Source organism: Aptenodytes patagonicus, chromosome 1 (assembly GCF_965638725.1).
Source record: "Aptenodytes patagonicus chromosome 1, bAptPat1.pri.cur, whole genome shotgun sequence".
Lineage (NCBI taxonomy): Eukaryota > Metazoa > Chordata > Aves > Sphenisciformes > Spheniscidae > Aptenodytes > Aptenodytes patagonicus.
The window spans coordinates 185257600-185273677 of NC_134949.1; the positions used below are offsets into that span (position 1 = coordinate 185257600).

General features: G+C 37.4%; 1 protein-coding gene across 4 annotated transcripts in view; it reads left to right on the plus strand.

Annotated features, from left to right (window-relative positions):
- PCDH9 (protocadherin 9) overlaps window positions 1-16078 on the plus strand; it is a 708940-nt gene that overhangs the window by 177234 nt on the left and 515628 nt on the right. Inside the window, exon 3 of one of the 4 annotated variants that reach the window (XM_076363078.1) lies at window positions 4321-4565. The exons of the other annotated variants lie outside the window; for them this stretch is intronic. Within the exon in view, the coding sequence (XP_076219193.1) occupies window positions 4321-4341 (21 nt within the window). The 3' untranslated portion in view covers window positions 4342-4565. Of the gene's footprint in view, window positions 1-4320; window positions 4566-16078 lie in introns of those variants that run through there. 4 annotated transcript variants of the gene reach the window in all.

The following is a 16078-nucleotide window of genomic DNA, read 5'->3' on the forward strand; positions in this document are numbered from 1 at the left end:
CAGTAATTGTGTACATTTTTTATATGAAAATAGTATTTGACTTCAGGCCATGCTTTTTAAATGATGACAAAAGTTAGAACAGAGGGCTTGACTTGAAAAAGTAGGCTGGCAGACCTCAAAAGCATGGGCATCTAGGTGAAAACTTTTTGTTGCAAAATAGTGATCGTTTAGCTAAATGTGCTCTTCCTGATAAGATATTCTGCTACTTGTTTCACAATATGAAACATCGAGAAAGAAGCTACCTTCAAACTAAGTGGTTGTTAGTAAAAATAAAATGCCCAAAATATGGCTGGAAATACGGTATTTATGCAGCATTAGGGTATATTATTTGCATTTGTGTAGTCCTTAATAAGAAAAAATACAATACACTCTTTTCCCAGTAGGTGGCTTTCAAATTAAAGGTATTTCATTGTTTCATGATTGTGGAATTGTTATCAGTGAGAATTAAGTCTTAATAAAATTTTAAAAGGTGAAGAACAATACACATACCAATTATGTTGAGCTCATGTTTGTATATACTCATAGGCTGGAAACACCTCTCATATTCCTGTGGCACCAGCAGTATTCATACTTTTTATTATCCCATGTAATATAGGATCCATTTCTTCTAGGCTTTTAGAATTAAATTCCGTGTTGTTGCTAACCAACTCCTCTTTTGCTATTGAATGTTGTACTACAACAGCATATTTTTGCCAGAATGTGTTCACTGCATGTCCTGTGGACTGGATTCAGCCTAAAACCAGTCTTGCAGACTAACTGTAAGCCCTCAGACATATATAAACCATATGATGAGTGCAATGTGGATGTCTCAAAAGACAGCACTGACACAAATATGTAATCCACATGGTGCTTTGTAGTGTTGTGCAGAATATACCAGCTCAAGATGGGAAAGACAGAACATAAACTTTTTATGCTACTTTAATATTTTTTCCTGGAAAAAAGGAGAAAATAATCATAGGACCATGTCTGATTAGTGAGGCATGCATCTGAAAGTTGAGAAAAATGAACAGTACCAAAGCAGAGGCAATTCATAGAATCATAGAACAGCCCAGGTTGGAAGACACCTCAAAAGATCATCTGGTCCAACCTTTTGTGGGAAAGGGAGCCTCAACAAGATTATCTAGCACCCTGTCCAATTGCATCTTGAAAACCTCCAGTGATGGAGGTTGTTGGGGAAGGAGAGGAGACAAAGCACAGCACATCTTTCTTTGTAGTAGCTAATCACATCTTAGCTCAATTGGGGCTGCCCATCTTCTCTCAAGTATTATTATCCCTGGGTCAGGTATCTTCACAGCCTCTCTCCAGCTTCCATTTTGTGAGCGCTGTCTGAATTCAGCTTCTCTTCAAGGCAGTTACATCCCTCCAGCTTTTTGTTCACCCAGCCAGCCCTACAAATGCAGCTACTCTATATGTCCCCACCCCAAATATCTTCACTTACTTTCTAGCTACCCTCAAACCCCCACAGAACTTACCAGGTTTTGTGATGGGTAGGTGTTAGATGAAAGCAACAGTAGCAGGTAATTGAACCCCTATAAAGACACCAGTATGGTTTATCTCCCTGCTATCTAGTTTAATGGCTTCTGTTGAATGAGACCTGTGACAAGTCGGTCGAATCTGAATCTTTGAAAATTGTAGGTGGTTTTAATGTTATATAATTAAATTCCTTTTTAGTATAATACCAATAATAATAAATAGACTACTACCATTTTCTTCCAAAACCTCTAACAGATACTTACAATACTTAAAGGTTTTCTTCCCCCCCCCCCCCCCCCCAGCTTTGAGAATGTAATGAAATTAATAACAGTGGAATAAAGACTTATTTGAGAATACTGTTCAAAATCAACGATCCTGCTTCTACCAAGTATCTTTCACACTCTTTTTTTGATTCAGTTTTCAGTTAACAGATCTGATTTGAGGAAAAGCTCTTTTGCTTGTGTCTATCATTATTTACTTGCACTGGAAGTCTTCATATAGGAAAGAACTAGGGAAAGAAAAGATAATGAATTAGAAAAGAAATAGTTTAAGAACAGAATGGGGAAGAAGAATACCTTATCTCTCTGAGCAGCAAGACAGGCAGAAAGGAGAAAAAAATGTGGTAAGGAAACTGTGGAGAATAGGAAGCATAAGAAGCAAAGTGTCTCTTGTTTGGAGACGTTGCGTATGTTTTCCAGCTGCAGGATGTGAAGCAAGATGTCAATAGCATAGCTGGAGGTTAAGGTAGAGCTTGAAGACAATTGGGACACATGGAATCAATTGTATAGCTGCCACAGCAAAAATGTATTTGGTTCTGCATCTAGAAATTTCACAGTTGCTCCAAACACATGCGCAGTGCTATATGGCTTATGGCAATGGTTATACTAAGTGACATTGGGTGACAAATCCGGTCAGCTAACTCGAATGGAGTGGAATACAATAGAGCATAGGACAATTATTCTGCAAAAGGGAAGACCAAAGTCCTAATACTAGGATTTCCTAGGAGATACTAAAATACTAGGGTAGTACTAGGATAATAGTAAATGGATCAGAATAGTGATTCATTATTACAGTCTCCCTCCAAGACTGCCCAGATGTCTCAAGAGAAAATGCAAACAAAACAAACAAAGAACAAAATAATCAAATAACAAGAGATGGGAAAATCCACTTCCAGGGAACCTTTATCCAAATTCTTTTTAAAAATATTGTCTTTTAAATCATGAAACATGGCACATAACCTCTCTTTCAAAACTTTTTAACAGTTAGTCTGTGCAAGATTCCCAAGAATATAAAGAGTTGTAAGTGCCGAGTCCTTCTTTGAATCTTGGTAAGGTCTTGACATCAGTGACATCCTGTGGCATTGAGTTCCATAATCTAATTATGTGCTGCATTAAAAAGTATGTCCTTTTATCAGATTTGGAGCTGCTGCTTTTCACTTTCACTTAGTGTCCTTTTGTTCTTGAATTATGAGATGCAGAACTACAGAAGCTCCTGATCTATTTTCTCTTTGCCACTTACCATTTTTATACTTTCATCATATCCCTCCTTATTCATCTTTTTTTCTAAGGTTAACAATTCCAATTTTTTTCAGTCTTTTCATATGAAGGCTTCTCTATATGCCTAATTATCACAATCACTCTTCTCTGAATACCTTCTAATTCAGTAATATCTTTTTTGTGATGGGGTGACCAGTACTTCACACTATTCCAGAGGAGGGAAAATTATTGATTCATATAATGACATTATATTTTCTTTCTTATTCTCCAGCTCATTTCTTATGCATCTTAACATTTTACTTGCTTTTTTGAGTGCAGCTGCACATCGAGCAGGGCTCTTCATTGAGCTGTCTGCAGTGAGGCCCAGGTATTTTTCGTAAGTTGGTGCTCTTAATTGAGATCTTTGGTAAAGTGAATGATTTGTTACAGGCTTTTTTTTTTTTTTTCACCAATATGCATTACTTTGCATTTAAATAAATTATTTTCACCTCTTTTAAGATGGCCCATCCATCTAGCTTGGTCAGTTACCTCTGAAGTTTCCTGTCTTCTTCAGACTTGGTTAACAGAATTTTTTTGTGTTATCTGCAATTTTTGCCACATTGCTGTTCACTCATTTTTTCACATTAATTAATATATTTTGAACACCTGGTCCTTGTATGGTGCCTTGAAGCACCCTGCTGTTAACTTTTTGCTATAATGAAAAATCAACAATATATATGCATTTTTTTACCTTTGAGAAAAGTTTTTCTTCATTTTGCATCCTATCCCAAAATGACTTCATCTCTGACTGAGATGGAGACTGAGTTAGTCTCTTGAGAGGAACATTGTTCTTGCCACATTTATTAAGTGACTCTAACAAGGTTAAGGGCCAGATACCTTCACAATTAAAGCTAAATGTTTGAGAGACAACTATGCTCTTTGTGATCACAAATATGGAAATTAAGGACAGAGGATGGAAAATTAGTTAATTCATTCAGTATGTTTGGTAGACACATTCAAAATTAAGATGGGAGCAAGCTTTTAACATAGCAGTTCTTAACACTGTCTTGGTGATAATCCTAGAAAACAGGAATATAATCATTCTAAACAGGCAGGGGTATAAGCGTCTACTTCTTACACCCAAATCTTTGTGTGAAAATAAGGAAAAAAAGGAAACTAGTGGTAAGGTCTAGGCAGCTGTTAATTTTCCAGACTTTCTTTCAAAATCTGATGTGAACCAAAATATTTTAAGATTTGGAATCCTCATAGTTCTTGTGGAAAAGGGGAAAGGCAAACATATTTTGAGGCTTTATATGTCCTGACATCCCCTAGGCCTGCTTATTTCCTGGTATCTCTCTCTCTTTCTCTCAAGTGTTCCCCATCCTCTCCCTGAGAGAGTCTATGTCTGCTTCATCAACCCTGACTGCCTACAGTATGCAACAGACTCCACCACCTTTCCTCACGAAGAAGATTGCTTGCACAGAGGAAGGCTCCTCAGACCGCTTGGGACACCTTGCACAGATGCATGCTACTGCCTTGAATTCAGAACGGACACTAAAAGAGATCCTGAACATATTGGTGGAAATGTGATCAGCCACCTGCAACTCAGACCCTACCTGTTTGGTAAAAGAACTATAAGGACAACTAGAACTTCTTGTGATATTGCCAAAGTTTTATCTGAAGGAAATACAGTATTTTCCATACCATAGTCCACCCAGCCCTAAAACAAACTATTCGGGGTGGAATGGAGGTTGACAACAGGTATCAAGTCTCCCTTTTCTGAACGAGCTTATTAAAATGCTAGTAACCTCTCTACAACTAGTACTGAAGCCTAATAAGATTTGAGGGCAGAACATGAAATATAATCTGTAGCTACTTGTGGACCAATTATACATACATATATATATGCACACATACATATCTGTGTGTGTATATGAGTATATATACTATATTTATTCTTTTTCCTAGAGCAAGCTATTTTGATATAGTCAAATATAGGATACTGAATTATAAGAGAGTAACCGTAAAACTTGCCACCGTGACCTTTTTTTTCATGCACAGCAACACAAAAATTATCAGTATAATATAGCACAATCAAAAATATAAATAGAGTTTCTTATTTGGAGGAAGAATAGGAAGAAAACTTGGTGCTCTTCACTTAATTTTGGAAGTTTCTAAAATACCACAGTGCTTGTGCAGCATAAGGAAGTGACAGGGATAGAACATAAATTGTACAGTCACACCTATTAATGAACATAATGTTATATTAATGATGCTTTTACATCAAATATAAGAACAGAAACTGTACTGTGTGCCATTTAGTTAATTTAGAGGAAAAAAAAAAATGTATACCAAAAATATGAGCTCACTGCAGTGAACAATTCAAAGCTGAATACTTTTCACAATACATTTGCAAAATAAGCAGCAACCTAATAAATAGTTATGTAAGTCTTTACAGTTTGCCAGCCAAACCTAAGAAAATGACTTAACATTAAGTGATTGAAAGCTGAGTTTTGCAGAAACAATGCATATGGAAAACAGTGAGAATACTGTGCCTGCTGCTGGCTTCATACCGAAAATATCCATGCTTTGCATTTGCTGTGGGTTAATATATCTCTTGAAATGTGTGTGTATTCAGATAGTATTAAGAGATAAATATATGCCTTTTTAATGGTGCATTGCCATTTGGGAGAATATCACAGAATACTTTTCAACATTTCTAGGAGGCTGTCACTCATTAGACGAAGCCTGTAGCCCACCGTTTTTCATGTAAACCCACCATGATAAAATGTATCAATAAATAAGCATCAAAACGCTGTCTGAAATCCGTATCCTGATAACATTCCAGTGCAGAATCGGCACATTTTTTCGCAGGATTTGTTTTTTCTTTTCTTTTTCTCTAGAACATATATCAAAATTAATCTGAACATAGAAAAGATTTATCAGTGCTTTTCAGACAGGCTTCTTGGTTCTCTCCTTTCCTTAAAAGGCTGTGCATCCACCTGTGTTCCCCAGACTTTAGTAGGATATCAGAACCCATGAGAGATGCTGCATTTTTCAAATGAAATGTTTTAATACCTTCCCTCCCCCCATCCTGGTAATGACTGCTTCTTGAGGAGTGGTATCAATGGTTATAATTTTAATGTACAAAATAATAAGTGAAGCAACAGAATGGGAATAAGCAGTGAAGGATTGTATTGGCTAACATACCTGTTTGTTTGGAAGGTCCTGTTTCATACCCTTAAATCTAGTGAAAAGAAACCCATCAGCTTCAGGTCATGGGAGTTTCTGTAACTATTGGGAGCAGGCTTGGGTGGTGTTTTTAGTACCTCTGCATTTCAAGTTCATATAAACCCTAAAATCATTATGATTTTTATTTCTCTAGGCTAAGCAAACTAATAGAATTATGAGGCACGAAAGGTAACCTCTCTGAATTTTAGCTGCTTTTTTCTTTTGCTTTTTTTTCCTGGGATTCACAGCTATAAAAAAGTTTCTGTGGAAGATCCTTACTCAGCTATCCTACACTTAATCAAGAACTGGGACAATGTATTGTTGCTGCCTTTACTGGGGATTTTCCATCTATATACAATCACAGAGACATAAACATATGCAATTGTTCTGTTCAGTTCTTACAAATTTACTTAAAGGTAGAAATTGTATCAGTAAAAATCAATAAGAATTTTGTTTTTTACTTCAGTGGAACTCAGATTTCATCCAGATGTGACAAAGATATAGTTGAAAAGCTGTTTTTTATGAACACTCTCAAATCACTTGTGATTTCACTTTTTTTTGTGTGATGGCACTCTATTTTTCAGAGACATTGATTTTTTCCTGACACTTTTAATTATACTTGTCTATGTAAGACAAACTGTGATCCTCAACCCATCCAGTCAAAACTCTCAGAGCAGAATTATATATGGTTCCCAGAAGGAAACAGCTGAAAACACTAAAGCTAGATGGACAGATACATTAATTGTTACATTAACTTCAAATATTTTTTTTTCCATACCAATTCCACTTTGAGAAATGTAGAATCTATCAAATCAAGTATTTGACAGGTAATGTACAAAATAACATGCCATTTATCTGTTAGAGAAGAAAATACTCTCCTAGCTGAATCTTACTAAAAGAAACTTCTATGTCTTCTTACTAACAAACACAGATTTCACAAGATGCTTAGGTCTTGCCTATGCACAAAATGTGCATATCATGTTCATCCATATTCAGTGTTATTTTAAGTATATTAGCATTGTTAGCAACATGTGAACAACAGCAGGTGTGAATGTTGTCCGTCCCTAGAGTGGATTGCCTTTTGAAAACATAACTATCAGAGTGCTTCCTTTGAATTTTCCTAATTGATATGGAACCCGGGGCTGAATCAGTGGAAATATTTAATCTTTTCCTATCAGAATTAAATATAGTATTGCAAATTCTTGTGATATATTCCCAAGCTTTTACTGATCGTTCATTGGAAAAGCATATCAAATAAAAGTGTCATTAAAATTCAAGATATTCTAGTATGAAGATTTAATGTTGTATTTATCTTTGTAGGTTTGTAAGAAGGATGCTGCCCTATGAATAATATATTTATTTTAAAGCTGAGTCTTTGGTGTGTAACTTAGTAGAAGTTAACTGCCTTGTCATTTAATAGCAATGGTAACTGTCATAGCTTCACTCTGATTTGTTTTTCACTGTTCATCTTTTTTTTGCTTAATTTCAGATCTCACTGGTTTTGAACAGTGAAATCAGATTGGCCTTTAACTTTTAGGTTCCATTTCATATTCCATTGAGCAGGTACAACACAGTGCCACTCATGCAATAGTAAGTTAGGGCTACAGGAGGGGGGGATGGAAAAGAACAACCCAAAGCAGCAAAGTAATAAAGTTTGTACTGTCTTTTTCCTTAAAATGTAAAAATATATCAGTTCAATTAACTTCTTTTATAACTTCAAAAGTATGTGTATATTCAAGGTACTGGAATTTTTTGTCCCAGACTTATTTTAGGAAAGCAACTTAAAGATTTAGAGTACAGCCAGAAGTGTTGATAATAGTGTCAGTGTTACATCATAACTTGCTATTATACAATACATTTTTTCTCACCAAAAGAAGAAAAAATATGCCATAGTACTTAATTTACAAAGGAGACAACTGGTAAAGAAACATTTTAATCCTGTGCCTAACTGTAAAAGAAGAATTCTAATGAAGCAGTAGTTAGTTTGCATGCAAACATCTCTGAACTGCCTTGTAAATTTTAGCCAAACGTTTGAAGTTTGTCCATAACATTAACTGAGAAATGTGAGGTTTAAAATAGGGTATGTTATATAAGTTCTTCCCACCTCCCAGGAATTGGTAAATCCAAGTAAGTAGCCCTATCATGACTGTCAGACTATGTGCCTTTATACATATTCAATTTAAAACACTTGTACTTAAAACCTGCTTGGACAGATTTTGCATCTTTCTATATCCTTGTGGTTCTCCCTAGATGGTCAATTCCTAGTAATTACTGTAGTGGAAAGCAGATCTGATTAGGAAGGAAAAACAATGTTGTGTTGAGTAAAACTAAATCCACTCATTTTAATTAAACTTTTGATAAATAGGAATTAATAGTAATTGCTAGATGTACATTTTTTGTAAATTTAAAGAGCCATGGATAGAAATGCCTTATTTATTTCAAAATCATTCTTTGTGTGCCTATGTCAGCTAAACATTTTCCTGTACACTTAAAATAGATTTGTGGTCTTTATATTATATTGTCTATGGGATCACCAACATGTCGCCTATTAATGGAACTCCAAGATAAAGCTTAATGTTATAATATAATCCCATAGTCTTTTCCCTACCATTAGTACACAGCACACTGCTTTTTTATGCTGTGGACAGTCCATATTCAACTATACATTGTTTTCATCTTGCCTCTATAAGTTTTGTCTAAATTACATGCATTCATTTTGCAACTGAGACATAAAAAAAAAAAATTTTCTTCTTTTTCTGTCTCTCATCACCTTATCACATTTAACATTCTTTAACTAAATAAATTGAAAGCTGATACATATGTTGGTCAAGCCTTTTCTTATGGCTTGGTTGAAGGGGAGGTTTTCAGAAGCTGATCTTGAATACCTGGCTTGCAACTCTCAATATGTTGAATTAGGATGCAAAATTTATGGCGACATAATTAGTTGTGATATGTGGAAACAAATAGTTTTAACATTAAATCCTGATATAAAAGGAACTTAGTAAATTCTTAGATCACTTAATTTGTGTGAGAGAGATGATAAACTAAACAAAATCAACGATGTACCAGGAAATCACTCAGACATTTACAGTATAAGCTTTTCTGTGTCCCAAGACATCAAAAGAAAAGTATGCGAGTGGTGCACTTACCTGCTTCTCATCTTGAGACTTACCAAAGTAGTTGTCAGTGGAAGATCTGTGTTGAGCCAATCAGGAATCCAGTGTTAAGCAAAATGTTTGATCTTTGCCCCCTTGGTAACAGTTGTGTTTAGCACAACACAAAATGTGTTGCTCTAATCATTGCTCTAATTGGCACCTTTGTTGACAGTCTCAGAAAAAAGGTCAAGACGTGGTTAGGCATGGGACTGATGTACTCTCTTTCTTACTCACAGCTGCAGCCTCCTTGGCTGAATGCTGCAATTTATTGAGCAGCCATGTACTTTTTAAATTCTATTAATGTTTTAGCAAATTCCATGGATAAATACCATATGCATTTAATCTTTTTATTTTATTTTTTTTCTTTTATGCTATCCTACAGATAGTGTGCTTACTGTGTTAAATCTAGGTGAGAGAAAATGAAAGTGAGGTGCTAAGCTGGTGAAAAAATATCTGCAACCCGAACACTTCATAAATTCGCTTACTGGTGACAGGCAGTGTTTTATAGAGTGGAATATTAACACCACCTAGGCCAAGCTACTTTGGGTATTTGAAGAAAGTACATATTAGAACACCTAAGTTTAAAAATGTCTATTCCATATATAGTCATATTCTATGAGATAGGCACTCCTAGAGGGTGATTCAGAGCCCTAAATTAGTTGCCTAAAGTTAGACAGTGTGAATACCTCCCACAGTAGCAATATGTTGCAGAGGGACAGAAAGGAGACAAGTGAAGGAAGAAAGGGAGGAACTGAGTGATAAGGACTATAAATGAAGTAAGTCTATAATGAACTTTAGAAACTGTTAGAAATGAGCAGAAGTTTTTTGACAAAAGGGAGATCAGTTTGCTTGGTATAGCACATACTCCAAACCGAGTAGCATCTTCATAGGTAAGCATGACAGTAGTGTAGGTATGACACCTTCAGCTGTGAATATCCGTACATACATTTATTATATCTTATTACAATTGTTCCTGGAGTCCCCAGTCAATACTGGAGGACTAAAGTACATATATAAATAATTCCTGCTTCAAAGAGCTTACAAGAAAAATAGGATTCATAGGCGAAGAATAGGAAGGCAAAGGGGAGAAAGAAGAATGAAATTACCTGCCCAAAGTCACCAAGGATAATAATTCTTTCTCACTGTAATATGGATTGTAATCTATAATCCCCATGATTTCCATGTGTGAAAGCATTTATAATACACACAACTTCTGGGAATTCATTTGTTTAAAAAACATTTGCCTTTAGTAAAAGACCAAGTATTTATGCTCACAAGTAATGGTACCACGGTAAACAGTCTCATTTATGTTCATAAGGGTTAGGTAGAGGTCTTGAAAACATAGTCCTTTCACAGTATTTATGGCTCTTTTGTTTTTGATTAAAATAATTCATTTGGGTTGTAGGCACCTTTTTAAACAGAAATCAAGAATTCTGCATTCATCTGTGTAAATTTATTAGCTCATTAGTCACTGTACAAGTGGATGGCAAATCTCAATTTTTCATCCTCAAAACCAAAGGTTACTAAAGGACAGACATCCTACATGTCACAGACTTTCAATTTTTTAATTTGTATTTAACATCCATTTAGAAGTCTTTGTGGCATTTAATGGGATTGCCAAGGAGCTTTCTAGTCATGCATGGACATATATGCACACACATACTAATACTTTGTATCTATCCATTTACCTATCTACCTATCCATCTGTTGTCTTATGTTGTGTAGGATAAAAACATTTGACATGTAATCATCTATTGAGATCCATATATCTCTGAGAAATTTTCCGTCATTATTGTGCACCTTATAAAAAAAGTATTGTGGTTTGGGGAGAAATGGGAAGCAAATTCTTCTGTTAAAATTGGTAAAGCCATTATTTCACTTGCTGTTCTCTTTGATGGCCTTTCACTTTGCTGACTTACTGTAAATTGGCTCAGTTGATAAAGTTTTGAAAGTTCATATCCTCAGTTTTGGTAAAGCTAATATGCGAGTCATAGGTTGTAGATTCAGGGTTTCCCATTTGTAAGTACTGATAGTACAGATAAGTCTGATATCAATCTATATCTAGTGACTACTTTTACAGCTGTACACTATATTGAAGTAGAGCAATACATTCTTGACAGTATGAGGATTTTCTAAATTTTATCATATTTTAGATTTGGGTTTATATTTGGCCTGGGCCAGCTGTTGTAGACATAATGGTACTGTATATATTGTGGATGAAATTGAGCATCCTATGCCAGTTATTATGTCTTTTTGATCTTACTGGACAGAAGGCTTCAGCTGGATACCCGTTTACTAGCAGAGAAGTGTGAATTTCAGCTTGCATTCTTTTATTTGGTAACAGGCAAGAAAAATATTTAGGCAAGTTATCTTCTGCCTGAAAATATTGACTAAATTGATATGGCCATTTATCCTATTCCACAAGAATATGTGATCTTTTGGTTGGCTACAGAAAAGGCACAGGCTGTATTTGATATCTGATGGCTATAGTTTTCTTTAGACAGGCTCATAAATTTTGCCTCTGAATAGAGAGTGAACTTGACAATGCAACTTGACATGTTGCAGTGTCACATATTTAGCAATGTGAGCTTTATAACTACTGAATATTGCGATTTTTACAGTTCTAGAAAATGCTAAATGTTAAAGCACTAGAAAAAGATTAAGATTTACTTATGATTGTAACTATCACTTTATAGTCCTTCCCCTGCCTAACTTCTCATACTTTGTTGTCATTTTAATAGAGAGAGTATTCAGATATATTGGATTGAGAGTGTATCCTTGGGTCACAACTGCTATAATCAGTCACTATTGTCTTTGTTCTGGAGTAAAGAGATAAGCCCTTTCATTCCACTACTATCAAATTTCTCTTCATTGTGGAGCAGGATCCAGACACTAGTTGAGCCGCCTAGTGGATGAGGGAAAGGCTGTGGATGTGGTCTACCTGGACTTCAGTAAGGCCTTTGACACTGTCTCCCACAACATTCTCCTAGAGAAGCTGGCGGCTCACGGCTTAGACAGGTGTACTCTGCGCTGGGTCAAAAACTGGCTGGATGGCCGGGCCCAGAGAGTTGTGGTGAATGGAGTTACATCCAGTTGGCGGCCGGTCACGAGTGGTGTTCCCCAGGGCTCAGTTTTGGGGCTGGTCTTGTTTAATAACTTTATCGATGATCTGGATGAGGGGATTGAGTGCACCCTCAGTAAGTTTGCAGACGACACCAAGTTGGGCGGGAGTGTTGATCTGCTTGAGGGTAGGAAGGCTCTGCAGAGGGACCTGGACAGGCTGGATCGATGGGCCCAGGCCAACTGTATGAGGTTCAACAAGGCCAAGTGCCGGGTCCTGCCCTTCGGCCACAACAACCCCATGCAGCGCTACAGGCTTGGGGAAGAGTGGCTGGAAAGCTGCCTGTTGGAAGAGGACCTGGGGGTGCTGGTCGACAGCTGGCTGAACATGAGCCAGCAGTGTGCCCAGGCAGCCAAGAAGGCCAATGGCATCCTGGCCTGTATCAGAAATAGTGTGGCCAGCAGGAGTAGGGAAGTGATGGTGCCCCTGTACTCGGCACTGGTAAGGCGGCGCCTTGAATCCTGTGTTCAGTTTTGGGCCCCTCACTACAAGAAGGACGTTGAGGTGCTGGAGCGTGTCCAGAGAAGGGCAACGAGGCTGGTGAGGGGTCTGGAGAAGAAGTCTTATGAGGAGCAGCTGAGGGAACTGGGACTGTTTAGCCTGGAGAAAAGGAGGCTGAGGAGAGACCTCATTGCTCTCTACAACTACCTGAAAGGCGGTTGTAGTGAGGTGGGTGTTGGTCTCTTCTCCGAAGTAACAAGTGATAGGACGAGAGGAAATGGCCTCAAGTTGCTCCAGGGGAGGTTTAGATTGGACGTGAGGAAAAATGTCTTTACTGCAAGAGTGGTTAAACATTGGGACAGGCTGCCTAGGGAAGTGGTTGAGTCCCCATCCCTGGAGGTATTTAAAAGATGAGTAGATGAGGCACTTAGGGACATGGCTTAGTGGGTGGTGGTGTTGGGTCGATGGTTGGACTCGATGATCTTAGAGGTCTTTTCCAACCTCAATGATTCTATGATTCTATGATTCTATGAATGTATCTGTAGCATTGGACATATCAGCCCTGCAAATGTCCAAGTCAGGGAGCATGTTCCAAACAGGATGTAAATTTCGTATTTTGGCAACAGAAGGACATCTGCCATATCCCTCTTCTCAGTGTCCTGATAATCCTGGAAAGGAAATCAGGGTACATGGACTGGGCAGAAGATGGAGTCATGTTCCAAGAGGGTAAGTTTAGTTGCAGCTGGAACATTTTGAGCTATTTATGCTGTGCTTGATTTTCTGCTCTCTTATAACATGCGTACTAAACATATTTATTTGCTTGCTTATATATACACTTACTCTTGCTTAAAAGTGTTAACATTTTTATATGCCTGAGTTACAAAGCAGTGTACCTCAAAAACACAGTCAAAATGCAGTAGTTTCTTAGAAAGTACTAAAGCAACTGTTTTCCCTTGGTAGCTGAAACTGTGTCTAAAAGAATTTCTGTTGAAATAACTTCCTTTAGAACTGAGTCTGTATCTTCCTTCCCACCACCAAAGAAAGGTGATTTGGTAATAAAGTATAAAGAAGAAAACCACTTGTGAAATGAAAGTGGCCATTGTGGGTGGGAAAAAAAAAAAAAGGTGTTTTACCTGTTACCAGAATAATTAAAAACTGGTTGTGGTTTAACCCCGCAGGTAGCTCAGCCCCACACAGCCACTTGCTAACTCCCCCACAGTGGGATGGGGAAGTGAATCAGAAGGGTTAAAGTGCAAAAACTCATGGGTTGAGATAAAGGCAGTTTAGTAGGTAAAGCAAAAGCCACACATGCAAGCAAAGCAAAACATGGAATTCATTCACTACTTCCCTTCAGCAGGCAGGTGTTCAGCCATAGAACCGTAGAATCATAGAATAGCTTGGGTTGGAAGGGGCCTTTAAAGGTCATCTGGTCCAACCAGGAAAACAAGGCTTCATCACACATAATGGTGCCTTGGGAAGAGAAATGCCATAACTCCAAATGTCCCCCCTTCCTGCTTCTTCCCCAAGTTTATATTGCTGAGCATGACGTCACATGGTATGGAATATCCCTTTGGTCAGTTGGGGTCAGCTCTCCTGGCTGTGTCCCCTCCCAGCTTCTTGTGCATCCCCAGCCTACTGCTGGTGGGGCAGGGTGAGAAGCAGAAAAGGCCTTGACACTGTGTAAGCACTGCTCAAAAATAGTTAAAACATCCCTGTGTTATCAACACTGTTTTGGTCACAAATCCAGAACATAGCACCATACAGGCTACTATGAAGAAAATTAACTCTATCCCAGCCAAAACCAGTACAAAACTAAACTTCAAGATATTATTAATCTCATTTATTTGTTGAACCCTGTGTATTCTTCATATAAATATATACTGCATAATAGTTTCAAAACCGGCTTCCATTCTTGGATCCAGCACTGTACACTTCAGGAAAGCCCACACATGTCTAAGTTATCCTCACAGAATGAAAGAAAAAACAGGACATTTTCATTTCATACATTTTGCTTCACATTTTGAATACAAAAATAAAATTTCCATATAAATAATATGCGGTTTCTGTTATAAACTGTGACTACTCAGCTGAGGTTATAATATATTCCCTTGGGTCAGCTAAAGACAGATAGGATTAAATATAGTGTAGCTCAACTTTGGTTTTTTTGTCATTTTTACTGGTAGCAAGTTCATCTCACTGCTTATGTTTCCATGCGACCCTATGTCTATGTGAAGTCGCATTTCATTTTTTGATGAATAAAGTCCTTCTAATTTCCTCTCACATCAGCTGTAAGACTCATAAGTGGGGTGGCAAGTGTCATGTAGTTAGATCAAGAATATCGTGTATTTAGAACTTCTAAGCACAGTCGTGGGCTTTGTTTTTTACTCGCTTTCCTTTATATTGTTTACATGCTGGGAATTTGCTTCCTGACTTTCTGGAAAAATGCCAGGCTCAAAGGAAGTTTCAGGGTCTTCTTCCTTTTTACCTTCTCATTCAAATGTTCTTGTGCATTCAGCAAGAGGACGCCAGCTGCATGAATTCAAGAAGCACCGACTGCAGGAGAAGACATTTTTGGCATATCTCACTGCTTTACGTGGTTTTGCGTGTTGCTTATTGGAACCTGTTGTTCTTACGCTGTCTAACAGTGTAACGTGTGGCAACGTGAGATGGATAGCTATTGAACACCAACATTTTAGAGTTCTGGGAAAAAAGCATGCTAAGTTTTTTTTTTTATTTGACAGTGGTGGGGAAGGGGACTTTTCTGGCAGTTTTGACAGTCATTTACAATCATTTAGTATAGTGTCTCTGGAAATATATAGTACAGCTTGTTTATGCTGTGAAAGCCTTTCATTGCTTGAGTGGTAGTGTTGAGCTGTCCTGCCTCATGTAAGCCAAATGTTTTCAAAATGGAGCTGCTTGCGGAAATCTTAGGATGTCTCTGGAGGGATGTGCCAGGGCAGGGGCATACTGGTTTTGACTAAGGAACTTGTAACCATTTTTCCTAGCCAAATTATATATTACTAATGACAGCAGTTCTACAGCGAAACACAAGTGAGAGAATATATCATCTCCCTGCCTTTTGTTTTCAAAGTCTAGCCTTATAAAATTAAAGGACAGGAGAAAAATAAATTATTAATAGTGCTCATGAAATTTTAAACGTACAAACACATCCTGCAATATAG